Genomic DNA, 26,674 nt, shown 5'->3' on the forward strand with positions numbered 1-26,674 from the left:
TAGGATCCTGTGTTAATGCAATGGAATAACAGCTATATCAGTAAAAGTGTTGAGGCTGTTCATGTATTTAAAAATCAACCTAAGCAATTGTAGTATGTATGCCAGGAGCAGAAAATTCTGATTATTTATAGTTGGGAGAATAATTTTCCTCTGGGCTGATCTAGAGATTATATTTATAGGGACCCTCTGAAGGTTCAAAGATAAGAATTGTCAAAAGGGGATAATAATCAGCATTTAAAGAGAGGAATAACCAGCACTTGTTAAAACACCTACTCTTGACTGGGTCCCTCTGTGTGTCTGGTACTTCACATGCATTCTATTAAAGCTTTTCAACAGTCTCTGGAGGTATTAGCCATCTTGAGAGAGAGAGAAAAAAAAAAAGATACCTGGAGTTAGAACTAATCATCTATTGTTGACCTGTCTGCTATGTTGCAGTATATGCATTGCCGAAAACCTCATAGTCTGCAAAAATCAGGTACCAAAAACTAACAATGTGTATAGGGAAAAATGGGATTAAGAGTAAACTGATCACTCTAAAGCTGCGTTACTTTATAATTAGAGCACTAACAAAACAAAAATTCCAGTAAAATAGCAGTTTTAAAGATCCTGAATTTCTGACAAACTACGATAAATACAGTACTTGAAAAAGGATAGCTTGATGGAAGGGGCAGGTATAAGGGGGAGGATTGGGGTGACTGAGTTAGGGAGACAAGGCTAAGATGTATAAATATCAGATGGAACTGCATACATACTTCTGAGACAGAGCATGTGGCCAGACTAAGCCAAGAAGAAGAATGCAAGGGGGTAGGGGGTGGTGGTGATGAGCATCTGGTTCAGACCTATAACCCCCAACCCCATGCTGCATTCAGCTTCTGTTACTTGTGGGTACAAAACATTAATGTGTTGGGGGGAAAGTGGCAACCAGTATTCTACTTTGTGAATTTGATGACTCTAGGTATGTCATAAGTGGAATCATAAAATATTTGTCCTTTTGTGACTGCTTTATTTCAGTTAACATAGTGCCCTCAAGGTTCATCTATGTTGTAGCATGTCAAAATTTCCTTCCTTTCTAAAGCTGGATAATTTTCCATTGTTTGTATATCTATTTTATTGACACATTCATCTGTCAAACAGATACATGTGCTTCCACATTTTGGCTATTGTGACTAATGCTGCTATGAACATGGATGTACAAGTATTTGTTTAAGTCCCTTTCAGTTCTTTTGAATGTATACCCAGAAGTGGGTTTGCTGTATGTATCATACGTAAATTCTGTGTTTAACTTTTTTTTTATTTTTATTTTTTGAGACAGAGTCTCACTCTTGTCACCCAGCCTGGGGTGCAGTGGCTCCATCTTAGCTCACTGCAGCCTCTGCAGCCCTGGTTCAAGCTATTCTCCTGCCTCAACCTCCCAAGTAGCTGGGATCCCGCCACCGTGCCCGGCTGATTTTTGTATTTTTAGTAGAGACGGGATTTCACCATCTTGGCCAGGCTGGTCTTGAACTCCTGACCTCGTGATCCACCCACCTCGACCTCCCAAAGTGCTGGGATTACAGGCATGAGCCACCGCGCCCGGCCAATTCTGTGTTTAACTTTTTGAGGAATCACCATACGTTTTCCACAGTGACTGCACCATTTTACATTTCTTCCAGCAATGCACAAGGGTTCCAGTTTCTCCCCTTATCCTTGCTATCACTTGTATTTTCTGCCTTTTTGATTATAGCCATCCTGGTGATATCTCATTGTGGTTTTGGTTTGCATTTCCCTGATGGCTAATGATACTGAGTATCTTTTCGTATGCTTATTGACCATTTGTGTGTCTTACACATTCAGATCCTTTGCCCATTTTTCAATTGGGTTGTCTTTTTGTTATTATTGAGTTGTATGAATTCTTTGTGTATTCTAGATACAAGTCCCTTACTGGACACATTATTTGAAAATATTTTTCTTGTAATTTGTGGGCTGTGGGTTGTTTTTTCACTGTTTATAGTGTTCTTTGGAGCACAGAAATTTTTAAAATTTTGATAAAGTCCCATTTATCTATTTATTTTGTTGCTCCTGCTCTTGGTGTTGTACCTGTTAGAATCCATTGCCAAATCCTAGGTCATTAAGATATGCCCCCATGTATTCTAAGAGTTCTATAGTTTTTTACCTTAATTTAGATCTTTGATGCATTTCACGTTAATTCATGTTGTTACTGGAAAACATTTCTATATGTAAGAGGCTCAACAATGAATTATACACGTGTTGTTTTAAACAACGCATTTTAAATGAGTTAAGAGAAAGGAGAAATATGCAGTCATACTGTTTTCTTATAATTTTGCATAATTGCATTTACCAGTGTTCTTTAACTGAGGATGTGTCTTGTCATGCTCCTCAGGTTGTCATACTGGAAGTTGATTTCTGAATTCTTTTTTTTTTTTTTTTAAGACAGAGTCTTGCTCTGTCACTCAGGCTGGAGTGCAATGGCGCGATCTTGGCTCACTGCAACCTCCGCCTCCTGGATTCAAGCAGTTCTCCTGCCTCAGCCTCCCAAGTAGCTGAGATTACAGGTGCCTGCCGCCACACTCAGCTGCTTTTTTGTATTTTTAGTAGAGACGGGGTTTTGCCATGTTGGTCAGGCTGGTCTCAAACTCCTGACCTCAGGTGATCCACTTGCCTCAGCCTCCCAAAGTGCTGGGATTACAGGTGTGAGCCACTGCGCCCAGCCCTGAATTCATTTTTGAAATAAATTTGGTTGATGGTTTCTTTTCTTTTTCTTTTCTTTTTTTTTTTTTTGAGACAGAGTCTTGTTCAGCCTCCCGAGTAGCTGAGATTACAGGCACCTGCCACCATACCTGGCTAATTTTTGTGTTTTTAGTAGAGATGGGGTTTCACCATGTTGGCCAGGCTAGTCTTGAACTCCTGACCTCGTGATCCGCCTGCGGTGGCCTCCCAAAGTGCTGGGATTACAGGCGTGAGCCACTGCGCCTGGCCAATTTTTTGCATTTTTAGTAGGTCTTTTGATAGCTGCTTATTGCCATGATCTCTCCTGTTTTCTGTTGTTTTCCAACACACCCTCAGGCAGCATATTACCGTATCGTTTCAAATAGTTCACTTTAAGACAACTTCAGAACTCTGTTCTTAAGGCCTGCCTTTCCCCCTGGGCAAAATCTTTACACCACCGCTTCAGAACTGGGTTGGACTGTGGCTCACTTCTCAGAGTGACACCTCTGCTTCTTGAGCAGGGTGCTTGACTTTGCCTGTCATGGAATCTTGACTCTGAGTGAGGTAGGGTGGGGGCCATTAGGACCACGCTTTTCTTGACCTGCTGCACCTGGGGTTAAGAGCGTCTGCCTCACAAGTGGTGCCTAGCTGGAAAAAAGAGCCCCAGACTTCTTAGCCATTCTTGCCTGCAATAGAGCCTCTGCAACTCAAAGTTGGGGGTGATGAGAAATGCTGGATGTCTTTCCTTCCTGGAGAGATACCATCAACTGGGAGCTGGGTCAGGGGAGGTGTGTTCTTGGCCATTCTCCGGAGTGGAGCTACTGTCCTGCTGAGCTGACTCAAATGCCACAGACTGTCCTTATTGAGATATGGTAGATTTTCTTAAATAAGTTATTTTTTCATTTGCTATATGCCCTTAGGACAATTTCCAGAGGCTTTTAGTGTTTTTTTGTTTTTTAAAAAAATAATTTTCACCAGTTACAGTTGTTTCACTGGGAGAGCATTTACAGAGCCTCTGATGGCACCATTCCAAAAGTTATTTTTGAACGTAAAATTACTCAAATTGCCTACAGCCACTTAAAAATTTGTGTTTGAGAATGCTTTGGATAAGATGCTGAAGTTTATATGTATGTAAAAGCTTCAGTACCCTAATTGTGTACATACAACTTGACAGACGCTCAGTATGGAGGAGGTTTGAATAAGGGTGTTTGGCCAATTAGTGAGCATTTCTAAAAGAATAAATTGCTGCTGCCACAAGAATTTCGAATGCAGGATGTAGTTCTGTTGCAGTGACTTGTAGGAAGTTATCCATAGGAAGTAGCCATGGATGTACACAGTAATTTAGTGACAAAAATCAGGAGTCTGTAAGGGGGCGTGTGTGTGTGTGTGTGTGTGTGTGTATCTGTGTATAGTGTTGGAAATAAAACACAAGCATTTAGCTCAAGTAACATATTTAGCAGATTAATTAGACATGTTAATTTGCATTAACCTGAATTATTGATTGGATTTAAAGCTGTCTAGAACTAGCATCACACTGGGGGTGGGGAGGGCAGGAAACCTGTGCTTAATATAATTACCTTGACTGGCCTTGTGTATAATTTATCATAATGTGTGGTAAAAATGATAAGGTCTGTGCAAATGATAATGGCAGTGCCGGTGGAACTAGGAAAAGAAAAGCTTTTACCTTTGAGCAGAGGCCACATTTTAAAATAACTTAGGGATGTTTAGGTTTGTAGCTGTGGGCTCAACTATTAAAAATAACTTACTGTATTTCAGACTCCTTAACGTGAACCTCCCCATTTAACACTCTATCTCTGTCAGAGGGAGAGATCCCCAGACTTCTCAGCCACTCCTGTCTGTTTGAGAAGCATTCTCAAATAACCCCCCACAACCACGCCCCAGAGAAGTGGCCTCATTTTGTTGCCCAGGCTGGCCTCAAACTCCTGGGCTCAAGTGATCCTCCTGTTTCAGCCTCTGGAGTAGCTGGGGCTATAGGTGTGCACGACCACACCCAGCTAATTTTTATAACGTGATTTTTTATTATTCCATATATCTGAGGAATACAGCTAATTGTGTCTTAGCTCCTTAATACGTACTCTAACAGTGACAAAGAATACTTAACATGCGGAAATCGTGAATTAAGTGAAAAATCCAATTTTGTAAAACATATTTCTGCATCAAAAACTAAACAGTTTGTCTTGGGAGTGGGGTTATGGTGAGATTAATGGTAGTTCCCCCCACCCTTTTCTGACATTATTGATGTATGGTCTGATAGTTAAAACTGTAGGACACTGGCACTTGCACTGCCTGAGTTTGAATCCTGGCTCCTACCACTTTGACGGCCTATATTCTCTCTGTGCCAGTTTTTTTACTCATGAAATTGGGCTGATAATAGGGTTGTTCTAAGGGTTAACTTGCTTAGAATAGTGCCTGAGACAAAATAAATACTTAAATGTTAGCTGTTGTCACTATTAATGAGGAAGATGTTATTTAAAATTTGAGATATGTCACCCTGGCTGCATTAGTATTGAAGTTGGGAAATGAGAGACAAAGTTGGAAAAAAAAGTTACAGGCTGATGATGAATGACCTTGAATATATGTACCAGATCGAGAAGAGAAGCCATTAAAGGTTTTAGAGATGGAAAGTGTTGAGATTAATTTAGCATTAATATACTGAACGATTGGTGTAGTAGTGTGGACACTAGCCAGGATGCTGTTAAAATAGGAGTCTAGGCTAGAGTGGTTTGAGTGGGAGTGGAAAAGATAACATTGGACACATTATAAAAGAGGAAGGAGATGGGAAGGGAGAGATTTGACTTTGTTTTTACTGTATTTCCCCACACCCCCAATTTTAGTTTTGAGCTCTGCTGTAGACTGAATGTCTCCACTCCCCCACCCCAAAAATTCATATGTTGAAACCTAACCCCCATGTGATGGTATTAGGAGGTGTTTGGGAGGTAACTGGGTCATGAGAGTGGAACCTTCACAAATGGGATTAGTGCCCCTGTATTAGTAAAAGAGACTCAAGGAGAGTTCCCGCACACTTTCTGCCTTGTGAAGATACAGTAAGATTGCTATCTGTGAACCAGAATTCAGGCCTTCACCAGACACTAAAATATGCTTGGCCCCTTGATCTCCAGCCTCCAGAACTGTTAAGTGTTACTTGAGCCACTCACTCTGAGCTTTTGTTACAGAAGGGGCTAAGAGAAACACCTATTGTTTGCCAGTGAATCCTTGGGATTCAGTGATGAGCAAAGCTTGCATAGCTTCAGCCCTTAAGGAGCTTTTATGTTTTAGTAGAACATAAACTCACACAGGTGCTATGAGAAAATAGGGTAGCTGGCTCATAGAGCCTAGGATATGAGTACTTGATGAATCCTGACTCAGGAGAGTTGGGAGCTGATGAATTAGTATGGGTAAAACTAAGCAGAGTGCTTTGTTCAGAGGCTCTCAGGTGGCATGAAGGAGCACCTTGTGAAGGAACAAGAAGGCGGCAAATTGAACTGGAGTTTGGACAAGCTTTGGGTCGGGTTAGCTGCAAGATGAGGCTGGAATTGGGTGTTTGAGGGCCTTGTAGACCATTAGATAAGTATTTTGATCTTCATCCTGGTCTTCGAACATTTTTTTTTTTTTTTTTTTTTTGAGATGGAGTTTCGCTCTTGTTGCCCAGGCTGGAGTGCAGTGGCGCGATCTTGGCTCATTGCAACCTCTACCTCCTGGGTTCAAGCAATTCTCCTGCCTCAGCCTCCTGAGTAGCTGGGACTACAGGCATGTGCCACCACGCCCGGCTAATTTTGTATTTTTAGTAGAGACGGGGTTTCTCCATGTTGGTCAGGCTGGTCCCGAACTCCCGACCTCAGGTGATCTGCCCCTCGGCCTCCCGAAGTGCTGGGATTATAGGCGTGAGCCTATAATATATCCCGGCTAGTCTTTGAAGATTTTTAAGCAGTGCCATGACATGTTTTGCATTTCAGTAATACTCATAGTGATGATTTTTAATACCGAACAAAACAATTGTAAGAATGGATGCAGGCCTGACAGTCACTGTGCTTTCAAGAGAAAGCTCAATCCCTTTTCCCCGTTGTTTCCTCTTCTCGTTTGAGTTTATAGAAAACAACAGAAGGTTCTATAGAGAACCTTCATGGTATAGTGGAAGAGCCAAGGGTTTTAGAGTCTTAACGGAAATATTGTGATCTTATATAAGCTCAGTGTACTTAATCTCTTAGCTTCTATTTATGTCTGTTAAATTGGACCGATGGCTGTGTGAGATAGGTATTATGATTAAGTGAGATTATACAAATAAAGCACCTACTGTTGTGTCTGATACACAAATAAGTACTTAAAACTTTTCAAGAATAACATAAGATAGAAGGGGAAAGGAGCCACAGAGAACCTTTTAATGAAATGGAACCAGCAAGTCCACAAAAGAAAATAAATCTTTAGCATAAATACTGAGACCTGTTTCGCCTTGCCCACAGGGTAGTTATGGACCATAGTGTCTGAATATAATTTATTGTGAGGTGTATGCCACAAGTAATTATAAGTAGTTAAATAATTAGTTAAACAGTAATGTTTGCAAATGAGATTACCTAAAGATATTAGAGTCAAAGTTATCTCCTTAATAATTATTTTCACTCACATTTCATGTGTTTTCTTTTGAGGCACCAAAAGAACCCTTCAAGTCCAGCACATAAACTATTAATATTTGCTATTTTTGTTTTGTGTTCTGCTTTATACAGTTTTTGTGTTTTGGCAATTTCTCGGTGTCCACAGAAGTGTGTCAAGCCTGTGATAACCTTATTTTAGTGTCCTTTCTCATGCTGTGGTAGAAAAACTGCTGTGTAGGATACTTTTTCTCTAGGCAACAATGCATTAAGATTTTGTCTTTAAAAACACATTGAATCTGTCATAGCAACAAAATCTTCAATTTAAAAATTCAAAAAGATCTAAACTTGGCTTAAAAATAAGTTTTTGTTGTTGTTGTTGTTTTTATTTGAGACGGAGTCTCGCTCTGTCACCCAGGCTGGAGTGCAGTGGCACGATCTTGACTCACTGCAAGCTCCGCCTCCCGGGTTCACACTGTTCTCCTGCCTCAGCCTCCCTGGTAGTTGGTACTGCAGGTGCCCGCCACGATGCCTGGCTAATTTTTTGTGTTTTTAGTAGAGACGGGGTTTCACTGTGTTAGCCAGGATGGTCTCCATCTCCCAACATTGTGATCTGCCTGCCTCGGCCTCCCAAAGTGCTGGGATTACAGGCATGAGCCACCGCGCCCAGCCAAAAATAAATATTTTCATATTCCAAAATGGTGGGTATTTTGAAAGAAAGCTTAGCTGAAAAGATACTGCTTACTGGATTGTAATAAACATGAAACAATTGATTTATACATTCACATTATAATTTTAAATCATTATATAGTTGACCCTTGAACAACACGGGTTCAAACTGTGTGGTCCACTTACACTGCAGATTTTTTTCAATAAATATATTAGAAAATATTTTGGAGATTTGTGACAGTTTGAAAAAAACACGAGGATGAACTGCATAGCTTGGAAATACTGAAAAAATTAAGAAAGGTGTGTCATGAACGTGTAAAATATATGTAGATGCTAGTTCATTTACTACCATGAAATGTACATAAATCTGTTATAAAGTTTATCAAAACTTAATGCACACAAACGTTTTTATAGACCACGTGGTGCCATGTGCAGTTGAGAGAAATGTGAACAAATGTAAAGATGGATTAAGTCATAACTGCATAAAATTAACTGTAGTACATTTTCTACTGTAGCTTCATAGCCATCTCCTTTTGCTACTGCGGTGAGCTTGTTGTAAGTATCGGATGAAAATATGTGATGCTAATCTCTGCGTGAGCAGTTCATCTCTCCAGTAAATGGTGTATCGTAAAATGATCTCTCATATTCTCATGTATTTTTCATCATGTTTAGTGCAATACCATAAACCTTGAATAACATTGCGGGACTCATGCAGTGCCACTAGTGGTGCTGGCGAATGGGCTCCCAAGAAGCAGAGAAAAGTCATGATGTTATAAGAAAAAGTTGAATTGCTTGATAGGTACCATAGATTGAGGTCTGAGGTCTGCAGCTGTGGTTGTCCACCATTTCAGATGATTGATCTTGTAAACAGATGTTGTAATATTACTGTATTGGTAAATACAGTACAGTACTATAAATATGTTCTCTCTTCTGATTTTCTTCTTTTTTTTTTTTTTTTTTGAGACAGAGCCTCGCTCTGTCACCGGGCTGGAGTGCAGTGGTGCGATCTCAGCTCGCTACAACCTCCATCTCCCGAGTTTAAGCGATTCTCTGCCTCAGCCTCCCCAGTAGCTGGGATTACAGGCACACACCACCACACCTGGCTAATTTTTGTTTGCATTTTTTATTAGAGATGGGGTTTCACCATATTGGCCAGGCTGGTCTCAAACTCCTGACTTCAAGTGATCCGCCCACCTCAGCCTCCCAAAGTGCTGGGGTTACAGGTGTGTGAGTCACCACCCCCGGGCTCCTTCTGATTTTCTTAACTTTTTTCTCTGGCTTGCTTTATTGTAAGAATACAGTATACATGTAACAAAATGTGTTAGTTGCCTCTTTATGATCAGTAAGGCTTCTTGTCAGCAGTATGCTGTTAGTAGTTAAGTTTCTGAAGAATCAAAAGTTATTTATGGGCCGGGCGCAGTGGATCACGAGGTCAGGAGTTATAGACCAGCCTGGCCAACATAGTGACACCCCATCTCTACTAAAAATACAAAAAATAGCCCAGCATTGTAGCGCATGCCTGTAGTCCCAGCTACTTGGGAGGCTGAGGCAGGAGAATCAGATGAAACCAGGAGGCAGAGGTTGCAGTGAGCCGAGACCGTGCCACTGCACTCCAGCCTGGGCAACGGAGTAAGACTCTGTCTCAAAAAAAAAAAAGAAAAGAAAAGAAAAGAAAAGTAGTGAGGTCTGCTGCCCTCTACTGGTGAAGGCTAAGTATAGCTTGTGTTGTACAGTTAGGTCTCTTGTCTCTAGTGAGTCAGATATTTTAAGAATGGAAAAACAAGGGTGGATGTCAGTTAAACATAGAAATTTGAAAGAAAGAGAATTCCCTTTGATTATTGGTACGTAAAACCGGAATAGGCAAAATTCACAAGTCAAGATAATTTTCGTGTATGAGCTTAAGGATGATTTATCAAATTGTTTTCTAAGAAACTCAACTCGCTTTGATGTCCAGTAAAGGAAATAATCTGGTAGGGAGTTGGAATTGCTGTTGCTTGTTTATTTTCTCTGTCCTCAGTCTGTAATGTTCTACAAAAGCAGAGATATTTGATGCACTGTGTACTTCCATGTATTCTCCTATGATTAGAACAATATGTGGCCCATGTAATGCTCAGTACACAATTTTTGAACGACTGAGCTTTGCGTTTTTATTTAAACATCTTTTTTTGGATAAAAAGAAAAATTTAGAGAAGAAAATCTTAAGTATCCTAGGATCATATATCAAATCAGAGGATTTCAGTGAGCTGTATAAAAGGAGATAGATTCTGGGACATAGGGCAAATTTTAGCAGAGTTGGGATAATGACTGGGTAAGAAAGGACAATTCTTTGTCCCGAAAGGAATTCTCTGGTATTAAGGCCCTCTGTGAAAGCTGCTGGAGAAATTCAGTTCTGCAAAGTTTAAAGTAAATGGTTTGCTGTTCATGGAGTGCTAGATTACTTAATACAGTCCAGCCTTTATCTAGGTAAAGGTGATGCTTTTCCCATTATGGAAGATGTTAGGATGCTAAGTTTGAATATGAAAAAGTGCTGTTTTTCCTAGAGGTAATCAAATCACCATTTTGGTTGTATTTCCCATTGCAGAAAATTCAAGATGCATTCTGTTTGTATAATTTGTTTTTATGAAATAAAGCGTAAAACTTCATATGGTAAATTTTCACACTGTGATTCATTGTATTTGAGCATGCCTATAGAAAGTGATTGCTACTGTGTCAAATATTGAATGATTTGAATAATTACTAAGTTGTTCGGTTGTGTGTAGGATACTGCTGCTTTGACTTGGTAGAGAGCTTGTTCTAGCCCTGCTAGGTATGCCTAAATCTCCATGACATAAAAAACAGGCTCTTTTAGAGTTGTGAGACTGCTGCTTGAAATCAAGCAAAGCTGTGTGATTCCCAGCTGTTTCCACCACTTGAGTATTGAATAGGATTTATTAAGAAAAGTAGTGGTGTTATTCTTGGATAACTTAATTGTATCTGTGATAAGTTTTTTCTCCATTCAAACCTTTCCAAGTTATATCTGAAAGCAATATTTTCAGATTCATTCCTCAAATATTTAGGAACTCTGCACAGTACATTGTAGAAAGGGAAATGAAAATTTAATTGCTCCATGCCTATTTCTTGCTCTTTATCTTGCATCCTAGTGTGCTGAGGGAAAGGGATCAAATTCTTATGTGGTAGTAGAGAGATGCAGCGGAGTATGCTATGCTGAGACCTGACATACCTGCTCAGCAATACCGGAAATATAGAAATGAGGACAGCTTGTCGGGTAGAAGAAACAGAAACCAAGAGCTAGAAAGGTGAGACTATGTAAGAGATAGGGATAGCAAGCAACTTGAGGCTTTGCTGATTGAGTGTCCTGTCATAAGCAGAAGATGATTTAGTTCTGTGGTCTTAGAGAAAGGTATTTTGAGAGAGGAGCTTCACACTGCCACTTTTCCCATTTATCTTATTTTGTTTAAAGGGATAGTCCCTTAGTTATCCACATAATACTTTGGTCTAGAATAATTTATACCATGACTTTTGTCAGATATTTCTGATTTGTCTATAGATGGTTACTGAATTCATATAGATGGAAGGATATTGTGCATAAAAATATGAGAATATAATTTTGAGCTGTTTTAGCTCAAATGATCTCCAAATGCTAAAGAACTGCAAGGTAAGGGAACAGTGAGTACTCTATATATACAATTTTACTGTGGGAAAACATACATACAATTTATCATTTTAACCTTTTTTTTTTTTGAGATGGAGTTTCGCTTTGTCCCCCAGGCTGGAGTACAGTGGTGCCATCTCGGCTCACTGCAAGCTCCGCCTTCTGGGTTCACGCTATTCTCCTGCCTCAGCCTCCCGAGTAGCTGGGACTACAGGCGCCTGCCACCGCGCCTGGCTAATTTTTTTGTGTTTTTAGTAGAGATGGGGTTTCACCGTGTTAGCCAGGATGGTCTCGATCTCCTGACCTTGTGATCCGCCCACCTCGGCCTCCCAAAGTGCTGGAATTACAGGCATGAGCCACCACGCCCGGCTAATTTTTATATTTTTAGTAGAGACGAGTTTCACCATGTTGGTCAAGCTATTCTTGAACTCTTGACCTCAAGTGATCCACCTGCCTCAGCCTCCCAAAGTGCTGGGATTACAGGCGTGAACCACTGTGCTCGGCTGATGTTAACCATTTTTAAGTTTGCAGTTCAGTGGCATTAAGTACATTCACATTGTGGGATGCTTACCATCATCCATTTCCAGAACTTCTCTTCTTTCCAAACTGAAACGCTATACCCCTTAAGCAATAACTCCCTATCCCCCCAGCCCCTGGCAACCATCATTCTACTTTCTGTACGAGTGTGACTAATCCGGGTACCCATGTTTGTGGAATTATGCAATATTGTTCTTTTGTGAATGACTTACTTCACTTAGCATGATGTCCTCAAGGTTCACCCATATCGTAGCACCTGTCAGAATTTCCTTTCTTTTTAAAAAATACTGAATAATCCACTGAATGTATGTACCACATTTTGTTTGTCCTTGGATTACTTCCTGGAAATACTTTTAAAAGAGACATAGTATTGGCTTAGTAGACAAGGTGATCTCCCCGGCCCCCCACTTGCCCCACACTTGGGAATATATAGTCGCTTACCTCGTCACTCTGAGGAGGAGATGGTAGGGAGTGGAGGTTGTATTTATTTTCGGGAAAAAAAACAGACTCCCAGGTGGTGCTGAGGAATCCATCTCTTCCTACCCTTTTGTGATTAATTGGATCTGTGTTCAAGATTCCCAAGTTTTGCCTGAATTCTAGACGTGTAGAGCCAACTCTCTAGTGGTTTTCACCTCAGTTTCAGTGTTAGAACTGTAAGAACTGCCAGTCTACCCCTTTCCTTTGAAGAGAAGTGGACGGGAAACCTGGAGTCCAGGATTATATAAGCCAAGGAAGCTCAGAGTTTCAAGAAGGGAGAGGAGGTCAGTGTCTAATGATGAGAACTGTGTCTAATGATGAGAAGAGGGCAAACAGGATGAATATTGAGAAGCAATTACTTGATTTGTCAGTTAGTAAGTAGAACGTCGGGCCTTCTTCTCGTGCTTCCCCTAATGCACGTACTCAAAAGCTTTGTATGTAATTTTTAGGGGAATTAATCTTCAAGCCCATCCCTACATCTCAATTAAGACCTTCTGGCTTAAAGCAGTTTTAGTTTTAGTAGCTTTGGGTGGAGCCAGGTGAGAATGGACAAAGTGAAAGGCGAGATGGGCGGGGCATGGTGGCTCACAACTGTAATCTCAGCACTTTGGGAGGCCAGGAGGGAGAATTGCTTGAGCCCAGGATCTCGTGACTAGCCTGGGTCTTAAAACAACCATCACCAAAAACCCAAAATTTACAACTTAGCTACTCTGTCTGCATCACATTTATTTAAAAAGAAAGAAAAGGGGAGATGGAGACAGTGTTATGACTTGTGGGAAAAGGGAAGGGCAGACACTGGTGATTTTCAGTAGGGAAGATTCAAGCACAGGCTGGCAAAAGATTGATTGGGGATGATGATGATTGGAGCATCATCCCTTGGAGAGGGTATACAATGGGATCATGACCCCAGGCTGAGGGACAAGAAGAAGAAGAAACTGGAGCAGATTTGAGGTAGACAAGAATAAAGTTGAATTGGTTATCTAGTATTTTGAGTGCCAAGAATATAATCATTCACATATTAGCCTGGTGTGGCGGCACGAGCCTGTAGTCCCACCTACTTGGGAGGCTGAGGCAGGAGAATTGCTTGAACCCGGGAGGCGGAGGTTGCAGTGAGCCAAGATTGCGCCACTGTACTGCAGCCTGGGTGACAGAGCGAGACTCCGTCTCCAAAAAGAAAATAATCATTCACATAATTTGTCAGCAGACCCAAAGTGACTAAGGAAAATGATAGGCAAGTTTCTCAAGGTTTTTAAAATTGTCTGCTTCACGTAACACTCTTTGTAATTTAGGGTGTATAAAATGGATAACAAAAGTGAAAGAGGGACTGCTTAAAGCAGACCTTTTCATTTTTGTTTTCCACTTTGTGTTTAAAGAGCTTCTATGTCTTAGATTCACCAGTACTTGATAGTATCAGTCTTAAAGCTTTGTTTTGCTTTGCCAGTTTGATCAGTGGAACAAATCTTGGTTTTGTAATTTGCATTTTCACAATTACTAATGAGGTTGAGAGGCAGGCTAGTGTAGCATTTAAGAGCTATGGACTCCCTGGGTTTGAATCCCATTTTGCCACTTAGTACTTACTGATACAGGTAATTTACTTTTGCTCTCTGTGCCTCCCTTTCCTTACCTGTGAAGAGGGATGATACTAGTTCCTACTATATACATTTGTAAGGATTACAGTGCTACAAACAGTGCCTAACGTGTGAAAAGCTCTATTTTAAAATTACGTCTTATTTCATGTATTTATTAGTCATTTCTATTTCTTTTTCTGAGAAGTCTGCATACCCTTTGCCTGTTTTTCTACTGAGGTGTCTTTATTTTGTAATTTGTTGGACATATATAGTTACAGATATTTTCTTCTACTCTGTTTGCTCTTTAATTTTTCAGAGAAAAATCTATCTGACTTCTTCCTGAAGCCTCTGAATTTTGCCTACAGGAGGACATATCTTAAAAATCAGTTTTTGTGTGTGCTTTAGTCAAGTTTTTTTTGTTTGTTTGAGGCAGGGTCTCGCTGCATTGCCCAGGCTAGAGTGCAGTGGCCCCATCTCAGCTCACTGCTACCTTCACCTCCTGGGTTCAAGTAATTCTCCTGACTCAGCCTCCTCAGTAGCTGGGACTACAGGGGTGAGCCACCATGGGTGGCTAATTTTTTTTTTTTTTTTTTTTTTTTTTTTTTTTTTTTTTTTTTTTTTTTTTTTTTTGGTATTTTTAGTAGAGATGGGGTTTCACCATGTTGGCCAGGCTGGTTTTGAACTCCTGACTTCAAGTCGCCTGCCTTGGCCTCCCAAAGTGCTAGAATTACAGGCGTGAGCCACTGCTCCTGATTTTAAACATATTCCTCTAGCACTTTCTGTAGTTTACATTTTCCTCATTAATCTACCTATAATTTGTGTGTATGTTGGGTGGAGGCGGGGGTTAAAATGTACATCAAGTTTTTTTTGACAATGAAAGAGAACTTGAAGAGGAAGAAGTCTTAGAGTCAGATCTGAATTAGAGTCTGTTCTGCATAACTTGGGCAAGCCCCTGCTGTCTCTTATTTTTGACTCTGTAAAATGGAGATACTGCTCAATTTCTGTGCTGCATAGACTGGGTATGAGAATCAAGTGAGTTGTGGCAAAGCACTTGGAAACTTCCTGCAGTGGCTTAGTAACCTAAGTGTCTGGTGAGAAATACTTGGGTATTAATATTACAGAAGCAAGCCCCAGGTATGTTTTATATACCATGGTGTACGTTTGGTCTTGAATGTCTTCAGCCAGGTCATGATTAGAAAACTTAGAAATGAAACTTTGCAATGCTTGTGGGAAGTCTCTCTTAATCTCTTGAGAGCCAGTGAGTTAGAACCAATCAGTTAAGTTTCTCTATCTGGTGGCATGTTAGAGTCATTCACTGGGAAAGATTTTTTGCAAAGTACTGATGCCTAGGCCTCACTCCCAGATACTGGAATTTATTCCATCTGGAGAGGAACCTGGGCATCAGTGTTTTAAATAAAATCACTTCAGGTGATTTTATTGTGCAGCTGAAGGAGGGCTACTGATACAATGAATATAGAATTGAGGATTTGGTAGCGTTCTTCTATACTCGTTTGCTGGTCAGGTTGTAAAGAAGAGTTCCCTGTTCTTAAACAGTTGTGGCCTTCTAACCCTGACTCTAGGAGTGGCTGGAGTCAAAACCTTGCCAAAGTAGAGAGCTGAGATCATCTGACAAATTAAGTTGTATTGGAGTGTTATGTAGTTTGAACCCTCTTAAAGAAAATTTTGTCAGAGGTTTTTGGGGTTTTCAGGGTTTTTTGTTTGTAGGGGTTGAAGAAGGTGGGGAGCTTAACAGAAATTTGTTCTCTCAATTCTTAAGGCCAGAAGCCCAGTATCAATGTGTTGGTAGGTTTGGTTTCTTCTCTGTGGCTTGCAGGTGGCCACCTTTTTGCTGCATCTCTATGTGGTCTTATTCTGTATGCGTGCACCCCTGATGTTTCTCTCCAAAGTGTTAAAGTTTATGTTAAAAGCACTTGGAAGCTTGTTTAAAAAACCATTTATAATGCCCTAGTATCAGTGATAAATGTTAGTTGTGCAGCCTTCCTTAAAATGTTTTAAAAAATTACTTTATACTTTGTCTTAGTACACGTTATTGAAACAGGAGACTTCCCTGACCCCCTCACAGGACGGGACGTGTGACAGGGGTGTGGCTTGTTTATTCCTCTTATGGGAAGAGGAGCTCACAGGTGAGCAGGTACAGGAGCCAGGGCGAGCGCTTTTGGGCTCCGGCCCCACAGCAGTGTCTAGGAGTGTTACAATGCTCTTTTAGCCCTGTTGTCCCAGCATAACAGCTCAGAAAAGAGTCAGTGTGACATCCTTTTTGGGTTCCCGCGTGCAGGGCATCCCGAGTTCTTTTCCTGTGTCCGGGAAGAATCAGGTCACAGGGACTTGAAGGATGGTGAATGTGGAGATTTTATTGAGTGAGTGATGGAAGTGGCTGTCAGTGGGATGGGGAGCTGGTGAGAGGGGATGGAGTGGGAAGATGATCTTCTCCTGGAGTTGGGCTATCTCTCAGCCAGTCTCCAACCGCCCCCAGCTTCAACCTCCTCTCCACCTTTAGACATTTCCTCACTTCTCTTCTTCCCTGCTGTGCTACGCTGCTCTGCCACTCTTCTGCTTTTGGAGCCTGGGGCTTGGGGTTTATATGGGCACAGGATAGGGGTGTGTGGCAGGCCAAAAGGGAACACTTGGGCGTGAAAACAGGAATGCCTGTTGTCATTTAGGGCTGCAGGTCCAGGCTTGAGCCCTCGCCAGGGACCCCACCCTCATACCTACTGTCCTTATTATTCTTGCAGTATAATGAATGCATCAGCAAATTGAAAACAGATAGTTTTTGCCCTTTCTTAATTTAATTAAAATGACAGTTAAGTAGTTTGATATATTGCCTTTGGAGTCATTTCCAGGAGGCTATATTTGTTTTCTTGGTGTAATGGCCGGTGTAACGTTATCAGTTTTAAGTTAAATGTAGTATTAATGAAACTTCAGCTTTTTACTTTCTCTTCTTGTTTCTATAGCCCCTTTTTCCTGACTAGATTAACTGGTGATACTAAATTTGAACAGTTCCATAATTCATGTTTTTTATGTCTAAAACCAATTACTTTTTCCCCTTTCTATTTGTAGGTTATGCAATGGTCTCTGCAAGATGGTTTATTCTTGAATTGGACCTTTTTAAGACTGACAAATGCTGGTACTTCATCTTCTATAAGTGGACTATAATTTCTTTTCTCAAGACAACTACATAAGCAGACAAAATTGCAAAGATCTGCCCTGTGTCGAGTATGACAGCCACGACTCGTGGCTCTCCGGTCGGAGGGAATGACAACCAGGGCCAGGCTCCTGATGGACAGTCTCAGCCCCCCCTCCAACAAAATCAGGTAGGATGTTGAAGATACTAGTTAAAGCTACAGTGGAGTGGGGCTGGGCTCAGTGGTTCACACCTGTAATCCCAGCACTTTGGGAGGTCAGGGCAGGCGGATCACTTGAGGTCAGGAGTTTGAGACCAGCCTGGCCAACAGGGTGAAACCCTACAAAAATTAGCTGGGCGTGGTAGCGTGCGCCTGTAATCCCAGCTACTTGGGAGGCTGAGACAAGAGAATTGCTTTAACGTGGGAGGCTGAGGTTACAGTGAGCTGAGATAGCGCCACTGTACTCCAGCCTGGGTGACAGAGCTAGTCTCTGTCGCGAAAAAAAAAAAAAAAAAAAAAAACGAAAAACCAAAACCTACCTTGGTAGGTCTACTGTTGGGGTACTAAATGATGGAACATGTTCTAAATACTTTGTGAAGCAACTGTTATTTTAAGTTTTGATTAACAAAAGTGAACAGGTCGGGCGCGGTGGCTCACACCTGTAATCCCAGCACTTTGGGAGGCCGAGGCAGGTGGATCACGAGGTCAGGAGTTCGAGACCAGCCTGACTAATATGGTGAAACCCCATCTCTACTAAAAAATACAAAAATTAGCTGGGTGTAGTGGTGCGCGTCTGTAGTCCCAGCTGCTCAGGAGGCTGAGGCAGAAGAATCCCTTGAACCCAGGAGGCAGAGGTTGCAGTGAGCCAAGATGGCGCCACTGCATTCCAGCGTGGGCGACAGAGTGAGACTCCCATCTCCAAAAAAAAAGAAAAAAAAAAAGAAAAATGAACATAGGTCTTGCATAGTAACAAGAAAGCTCAAGTGGTGTAGATGGTAATCCTTGACTATGTAGTCCATCTTTTTCTGGCGGCTTAACTGTCAGTCATTAAAATTGAGCCATGTGTCAATTCTAAGAGGGAAAGCATTAAATCGTTCAGTGTAGCCTATGATTAGCATGGACCCATCATAAATCATGACACCACTTTCTACCCCATAAATACATACAATTGTAAATTGTCAATTTACGATAAGATTATAAAAAGAACACGGACCCAAGTCATGTTGCCTAGCATTCAAATTTCAGCTTTGTACCATATTTGCATTATGACTCTGGGTAAATTATATAACCTCTAAGCCTCAAGTTTGTCTGTACAGTGAGGTGTAACTACTTCATGGGTTGTTAAAAGGATCAATTGAAGTAATGCTAAACATAGATTTTGGTATTAAGGTTTTATGCTGACCTCAAAACTCATAGGGTGTGTCTCTTTCTGTTCTCTGGATGAATTTATGCGAAGTTTATTATTTGTTTCATTAATTGTTTGGAAGATTTTACTGGTGGACCCATCTGGCCTGGGGTTTTATTTATGGGAAAGTTTTAATTGAAGATCCTTTTTTTTATTTGGAGATGGAGTCTTGTTCTGTTGCCCACGCTGGAGTGCAGTGGTGTGATCTTGGCTCACTGCTACCTCCGCCTCCCTGGTTCAAGCGATTCTTCTGCCTCAGCCTCCTGAGTAGCTGGGATTACAGGCGCGTCCCACCACACCTGGCTAATTTTTGTATTTCTAGTAGAGACAGGGTTTCACCATGTTGGTCAGGCTGGTCTCAAGCTCCTTACCTCGTGATCCACCTGCCTTGGCCTCCCAAAATGCTGGGATTACAGGCATGAGCCACCTGCGCCTGGCCGATCCATTTTTTTTTAAGTGGAGGAATTTTTAAATTTTTAGCGTCTTCTGGTAAATTGTGTTTTTCAAGGAATTGGTTTATTTCATCTAGATTTTCAAATTTAAGGTAAAGTTGTTAGTGACCCTTTTTATTATCTTTTTTTGTGTCTTGGGGCCTATGGTAATGCCTCCTTATTTCTGATACCACTACTAATGTCATTAAACCTTCTAAAAAACCAACTCTCTTGTCTTTACTCCCTCCCTCCACCCCCTCCCGCCAACACACACACACACACACACACACACACACACACACACACACTCTCTCTCTCTCTCTCTCTCTCTCTCTCTCTCGCACGCGTGCACGTCTCTGTTCCTTTTAGTTTGGATTTGGTTTGCTGTTCTTTTTCTCATTTCTTGAAATGGAAATTAAGATGATTGATTTCAGTTGTCTTTTCTAATATATACAGTTTTATATTGGGAAGTATTAAACTGAATGACAAAACATTAACACTTGTGATGTGCAGCTCAAACAGTGCTTAGAGGTAAGTTAGTTGAGGTGTGTGTAAATTATCGCAAACATGCTGCTTCCAATTTTTACATGTTTGTGTAGAGTCGGGTAAGTTTTTAGGCAAAAGTGTTATTTTTAAGTTTTTTTTACTATTATTTGGGGATAAGTTCTTATTGTCCAGCTATTACAGGTTAGATATTCTATTATAAGTAGTATAGAAAAGAGCTTCTGTCTCTCCTTTTTCCTCTTCCTCTGCCATTTTAGAGAAGTGAACAAGTTGGGGTTTTTTCCTCCCCCAAATAAGTGTGTCAGTTTTATTCCTTTTCCTCTCTAGTTCCCATTTTCGAGACATAAAATATTAAAGTGTATGGTCACAGGTCTTGGACAGAGTTAAGTCCTTCCTGTATCATACATTTGTTAGCCAGTATTCAGGTTTTTAAAAGCGTAGTCAGAGGTTTGAGTTGGATGCCAAAGATTTCTAATTTTAAACCAGAAGCTAGTAGTTAGAGTTCCAATATCTTTCCCTCTTTCTTTTCCATTTTATACCTGCATTGTCCATGAAATTCTAACCTCTTTTGCAATGTTTCTGATTTGCATGGCTTTAGACAAAAATCAAACCATTTATTTAACCTTACTCTTATTTTAAGGTGTGCTTGATGATTTTTAGAGCTCTTGGGTTTGTGATATTCAACCTAATATTCTATGTCTACATTGTGTTCCTTTTCTTCTAAAAACTTTACATTTTTTAAGATGACTGGTAATTTAAAATAACAAAGGAATGAAACAAATTACATTATCCCTCACCCTAACATTTTGTTTTTCTCTACTTATTAATGTTAGGATTTTATTTTACAAGATCTGACACGGTTGTACCAAGAAGCAGCAACCAAAGTGTTAATCACTGTTCAATTTAGGGCTCACTTTTTGAATATGCTTTTTATGTGCTGGCATAAAGGGAATTTCTAAAATCAGATTTTTCACTTAAATTTTTTTAAGCATGCCTTTAAAAAAATTCTTTTAGAGAATTTTAGGCTTTAGTATGTAGTAAAACTCGAGAAATGAAACAGCCTTGGCAGAGGCACTGTGGGATGAACACTTTTGGATGCGGTTGCTGGGAGGGTGCAGATTTTCTGGAATGAAATTTGGCAGTATATGTCAGTGGCCTTCAAAGAAATTGTTTATACTGTTCTAGTAATTATATATCCAGGATCCTATCCTAAGGACAAGTTGAAGTTCAACACAAAGGTTTATATATGAGAACATTCATTACAGCTATGTTTATGTTTGTTAGCAGTAAAAAATACCAAATACTAAATGTCTCCTTAATTTTGTTTAATTCATGCAATATTATCTGGCCATTAATTTTTTTTAAGATTTCTAATGATCAAAAATATTGAATACCTAGATACATTGAATGGAAAAGGACACAGACTTAAGTATAATTCCAGTTTTATTGAACATATATATGGACAGTTTTTATTTACTCTTAAAGATTACAAGGAAGTAAATATCGGTGGTGTTTATAGGTGTGGAATTGCAGATGTTTTAAATTTTATTTGTTATATTTTCTATTTTCTATAAGCATGTATAAACTATGTCAGGGGGAAAGGAGTTAATAATAAAGCAGGCTTCCAAAGTTACATACTTCACATCAGACATTTTTGTTGGACTTGTAACACTTGACTTCTGTGCTGTAGTTTCCTTTGCCTTGAGACCAGCCCTGTGGGCACCTGCACAGTGTTCTCCATCTTAAGTAGAAGTTCACCATTTAGTTACTAATTGACCATATGAGTTCATGTATAAACTTTGTAAGTAAAACATATTAATGCTGGTAAACTCATCTGTCTTCGTGCAAGTGCTTACTTATGCAACTCTTTATTTTACAACTGTTCAATAGGTGCTTGAGTGTTAGGGCGAGGGGCCCCTTTCTCTTAAAGGGCCATCAGCCTGCAGTGAACAGAAAATTCAAGAACACATGAGTAAAAATCAGTTTAAAATTTAGGTTAGTTTCATTTTGAAAGGGAAGATACCACTTGCTTTCTGAATTAAGAGTGAAGGTCATAAAAGTTCATTCACTTAGTTGTGAAAATATTATGCACTGCTAAAGCAGGGGGGAGAGAAAGACATGCTAAAAATGAGGAATAAAAGAAGTGAAAAATAGCCACATTAGTTGAAAGTGATGTTACTTATTTAAGAACCATAATCATGAACTTCTAAATAATTGTTGTTTGAGTAATAGTCTGGGTGTAGGGAAATTATGGAATAATTACGTTTTCCCCCCTTCAAATAAAAAACAGTAGAAGTTATAAATTATAATGTGTAAAATGAGATGTATCATATTTGTAGAATAATTTCTGTCATGGCTCACATAATGGGAAATGTAAGCAGAGAGGCAGTACACATTATGATTAAGAACGCAAACTATTTAGACTTTGATTCAAATCCTGAGTGTAGAATTTGAGTTGTGTGATCTTGGGCTACTTATTGTCTGAGTTTTTTTCATCTATTAAATGGCAGTAGCATACTTCATTAGGTTGTTGAGGATTAAATGAAATTATTTTAAAGCACAGTAGTACAGAGATGGCCTGAAACATCATAAACTTTCAATTATTTTATCTTTTGTAAAAATTTACAATACAGTTGTCCCTTAGTATTCATGGAAGATTGGTTCCAGGACCTCTTACCACTTGGATAGCAAAATTGGTGTATGCTCAAGTCCCTGATATAAAATGGTTTAGTATTTGAATATAACTCATGTACATCTTTCTGTATATACTTCACATAATCTCTAGATTACTTATGATGCCTAATATAGTGTAGATGCTGTATAAATCGTTATTATGCTGTATTGTTTGGGGAATCATGACAAGCAAAAAAGTTTGTACATATTCAGCACATACTCAATTTTTCCTGAATATTTTCGATCCAAGGTTGTTGGTTGACTTTGCAGATGCAGAACCCATGGATATGTAGGGCTATTTACTGAATTTTAAAATCTGCAACGCTTGTCTGTGTTGGTGTTTGGATTACTATTTTACATATGTTATAGAAACTTAAATGTGGAATATTTAATTTTTAATTAAGACTTCATCGCCTGATTCTTCCAATGAAAATTCCCCGGCAACTCCCCCAGATGAGCAAGGTCAAGGTGATGCCCCACCACAGCTTGAAGATGAGGAACCTGCATTTCCACATACTGACTTGGCCAAGTTGGATGACATGATCAACAGGTGAGTTGGTGTGTAACACAGAAGAAAGAGAGCAGACAGGAAAGTAACCCCACTGCCTCCTTAATAGTCTTTACAGCTTCATCACTGCCAAGTGCTTTATAACCCATGATTCTTAATGGATTTAATAAATGAGAGGGAGTGACAGTGTTAGTAAAATTTTCACATTAATGATGATGACCCTGCTTAGTTTGTTTCTGAAGTAAAATTGTATGTTCAGTTTCCCTCTTGGAGAGTTTATGAAGTTTCTTTCTCATTGGTCTCTTGGTTGCTGGATGACTTTCATAATTTTGGGATGGCCTGCGGTAAATCAGGTCATGAGGACATTGAGTTCCTCAGAACCTGATTCTAGTGAACTCTTGACTAGTTTGAGCCATTTAACCATCCTAGATGTTTCCTTTTTTTGGTCTTCATCTCAGGGAACAGTTCAGAATATAATTTTTCACACTTGTAGTACAAACAACCACCCTATCCCACCCCCACACACTTTGATTATTTAGAGGAAAACTCCAAGAGTGTGAAGCTTTAAGCTTTTGTGCAGAGGAAGAAAAAGATTTCAAGAGGCTAAGGAAGAGCACATCAAAGAATCCCATATGACTGTGGTCTTGACTGTGGGCTCAACAAGTGAGTGCCAGGAAGGTGTGACACATTTCCCCCTCACTACCCAAAAGGAAAGTAATGAAAACACATGTTCTTAAAGGCACTTGCTTTACTGAGTTGTTGTTTTTTTTAATTTCATTTTCTAAAAATAAGTCAACACTATTAAATGCATAATGTGAGAGGAAATAAAAATCCTTTGCATTAAAAAAAGAAATCTAAATACATAAATAATGAGTATGCATTGTTAAACAGAAATATTTTATGTAGGTAAACTTCTCTGTACTTTTCCCCCTTACATACACATATTCCTGCCAAAAATTACTGTTAACAATTAGTACATTCTCCAGATTGCCTTTGTGTTTACTATCATATATGAATTGATTTTTCTATAAATACAGGATTCTTACTATAATTTTGTAACTTGCTTTCATTTATCTTGAATATTTTTCCTATTAATATCCATTGTTTTTAATTATATATTTACAAGAATACATTGTGTGATTCTGGCAGGTGTCTATAGTAATGGTATATAATTATGTTTAATGGTGGTCCCTGACCATTCTCTATAGCAGTGATACCACAGCAGAAGGTTGTATTGTTTGTTGCTTTTCCATACTTGTCTGGTGGTTGGTGATTGGTGGTAAAATACTTCTTAGGCTGAAGTTGCATATTATTAGGAAGTTCTCAGTGGGGAGAAAAATATAAATGATTTTTTTTTTTTTTTGAGACAGAGTCTCACTCTGCCACCAGACTGGAGTGCAGTGGTGTGATCTCGGCTCACTGCAACCTCCGCCGCCTCGGTTCAAGCGGTTCTCCTGCCTCAGCCTCCTGAGTAGCTGGGACTACAGGAGTGCGCCACCACGCCCAGCTAATTTTTGTGTTTTCAGTAGAGACGGGGTTTCACCATGTTGGCCAGGATGGTCTCGATCTCTTTTCTTCTTTTTGAGACAGAGTCTCTCTCTGTTGCCCAGGCTGTAGTGGAGTGGCACGATCTTGGCTCACTGCAACCTCCGCCTCCCAGGTTCAAGTGATTCTTCTGCCTCAGCCTCCTGAGTAGCTGAGATTACAGGCATGTGCCACCATGCCTGGCTAATTTTTGTATTTTTAGTACAGACGGGGTTTCACCATGTTGGCCAGGCTGGTTTCGAATGCCTGATGTCAGGTGATCCGCCTGCCTTGGCCTCCCAAAGTGCTGGGATTACAGGTGTGAGCCACCACTTCTGGGTGACCCTGTCTCTTACCACAAAAAAAAAAGCAGGAGGAGTGGGGGCGGTGCAACAAAGAGGTTTATCATGTCTCCTTTGATCTGATTCCCGAAAGAGCACTTCCCTGTGAATTTTAACAAAAATATCCCTGATACCTAATTAGTTAATATTTGATTGTTATAATAGTTTTATATCTTAAGTTATCAACATAATTTAGTTTTCTTCCCTGTCTCATTGCTGTATCTTTTGACAGTACCTGTAAAAATTTGTAGAGACAACAGATGGTGCTTACTCCCACAAAGCAGATATTCTGCCAACCTTGTCTTAATATTTTAATATTATTTTAATATTAAATATTTTCATAGCAAGATAATTATAATTAGTAGCTCATTTGTAGTGCCTCTTTTAGTGTACAACCATTAAGCATGTTTTATTTTATAAAACTTTTAGGCCTCGATGGGTGGTTCCAGTTTTGCCAAAAGGGGAATTAGAAGTGCTTTTAGAAGCTGCTATTGATCTTAGTAAAAAAGGTAAGTTGTATGTTTTTATGCTTTCTATAATGTATGCTACTATATGTGCTTTTACTTTATCCCAAAAGCGGGTGAAATGGATTTGTTTTCCTCCATTTAATTGAGGGTCTTATCTGTTATGGGAAATAATATACAGAAGAACATTTTACAATTAAGTATCCTATAAATGATGGATGGTATGATGGACTCCAGACATATCTGCTCCCTGCCCCCCTTGTAATTTATCTTGAGTCATTTCTGTCCTCAAAATATGTACTGTGTAAGTCTACAAATTATTTACACTTGCCCTTTGACTGCTTTACTAAAATGACAGTGAATTAGGATGTGTGGCTCTTTGTACCTAGTAAAATCTTCATTCATAATCCTTTAGGTAAAAATTACCATTTTGTTAATATTGTACTTTTAAAATAAACTATCTTGCTTACATGTTTGTAAGATTGGGTCTTCCTTTGTCACCCAGGCTGGAGTGTGGTGATGTGATCACAGCTCACTGCAGTCTCTATCTCCTGGGCTCAAGCAGTCCTCCCACCTCAGCCTCCTGAGTGGGACACAGGCATGCACCATCATGCCCACTAATTTTTTTTTTGAGATGGAATTTCGTTCTTGCTGCCCAGGCTGGAGTACAGTGGTGTGATCTTGGCTCACTGCAACCTCCACCTCCTGGGTTCAAGCGATTCTCCTGCCTCGGCCTCCCAAGTAGGTGGGATTACAGGCGCCCACCACCGTACCCGGCTGATTTTTGTATTCTTAGTAGAGACAGAGTTTCACCATGTTGGCCAGGCTGGTGTTGAACACCTGACCTCAGGTGATCCACCCGCCTTGGCCTCCCAAAGTGCTGGGATTATAAGGCATGAGCCACTGCACCCGACTAGTCTCTTTTTCCTCTTTTTTTTTTGGTAGAGACAGACTGGTTCCCCAGGCTGGTCTTGAAGTCCTGGGTTCAAGCGATCCTCCCACCTCGGCCTTCCAAAGTGCTGGGATTGCAGGCATGAGCTACTGTACCCAGCCAATTTTTTTTAATACACAGGAAAGGTGTGATTTTTCTCTTAGAGAATTGAAAGATGAGGTCTGTTTTTGTTAAACCAACAAAAGGAAATCTGGTGTTTTTACTCAGTTGTCCAGAAGAAAAAGTTTAATGCTGGAATTAATCTTTTTTTTTTTCACCCCAATGTCTTTGGTCTACTTTAGGTGCAGTTGAGTTATCTAACAGAGGACTACTATTGTAATAATTTTCAATTCATCTTTTAAGATACTGCAGATTAAAAAGCAGTAACATTTCATTTTCTGAAATAGGATGGCTATGGATATGTTATAGTTAACAATAGGCACTATCACAATTGAAATTGATTATTGTCAAAATTAACATGTTTAAGTACAACTCCATGGCAAGAGAAAGTTTGATTTATAATAATTCCCCTCTTTT

The 26,674-nt window shown here is 39.9% G+C and overlaps 1 protein-coding gene across 2 annotated transcripts in view; it reads left to right on the plus strand.

Moving 5' to 3' along the window:
- USP9X (ubiquitin specific peptidase 9, X-linked) overlaps positions 1-26,674 on the plus strand; it is a 148,691-nt gene that overhangs the window by 19,133 nt on the left and 102,884 nt on the right. For both annotated transcript variants that reach the window (XM_011980179.1, XM_011980180.1), the window contains exons 2-4: positions 17,292-17,545; positions 22,774-22,919; positions 25,172-25,251. In XM_011980179.1, the coding sequence (XP_011835569.1) occupies positions 17,450-17,545; positions 22,774-22,919; positions 25,172-25,251 (322 nt within the window). In that variant the 5' untranslated portion in view covers positions 17,292-17,449. The remainder of the gene's footprint in view (positions 1-17,291; positions 17,546-22,773; positions 22,920-25,171; positions 25,252-26,674) is intronic.

The sequence above is a fragment of the Mandrillus leucophaeus genome, unplaced genomic scaffold, assembly GCF_000951045.1.
Source record: "Mandrillus leucophaeus isolate KB7577 unplaced genomic scaffold, Mleu.le_1.0 Scaffold209, whole genome shotgun sequence".
Lineage (NCBI taxonomy): Eukaryota > Metazoa > Chordata > Mammalia > Primates > Cercopithecidae > Mandrillus > Mandrillus leucophaeus.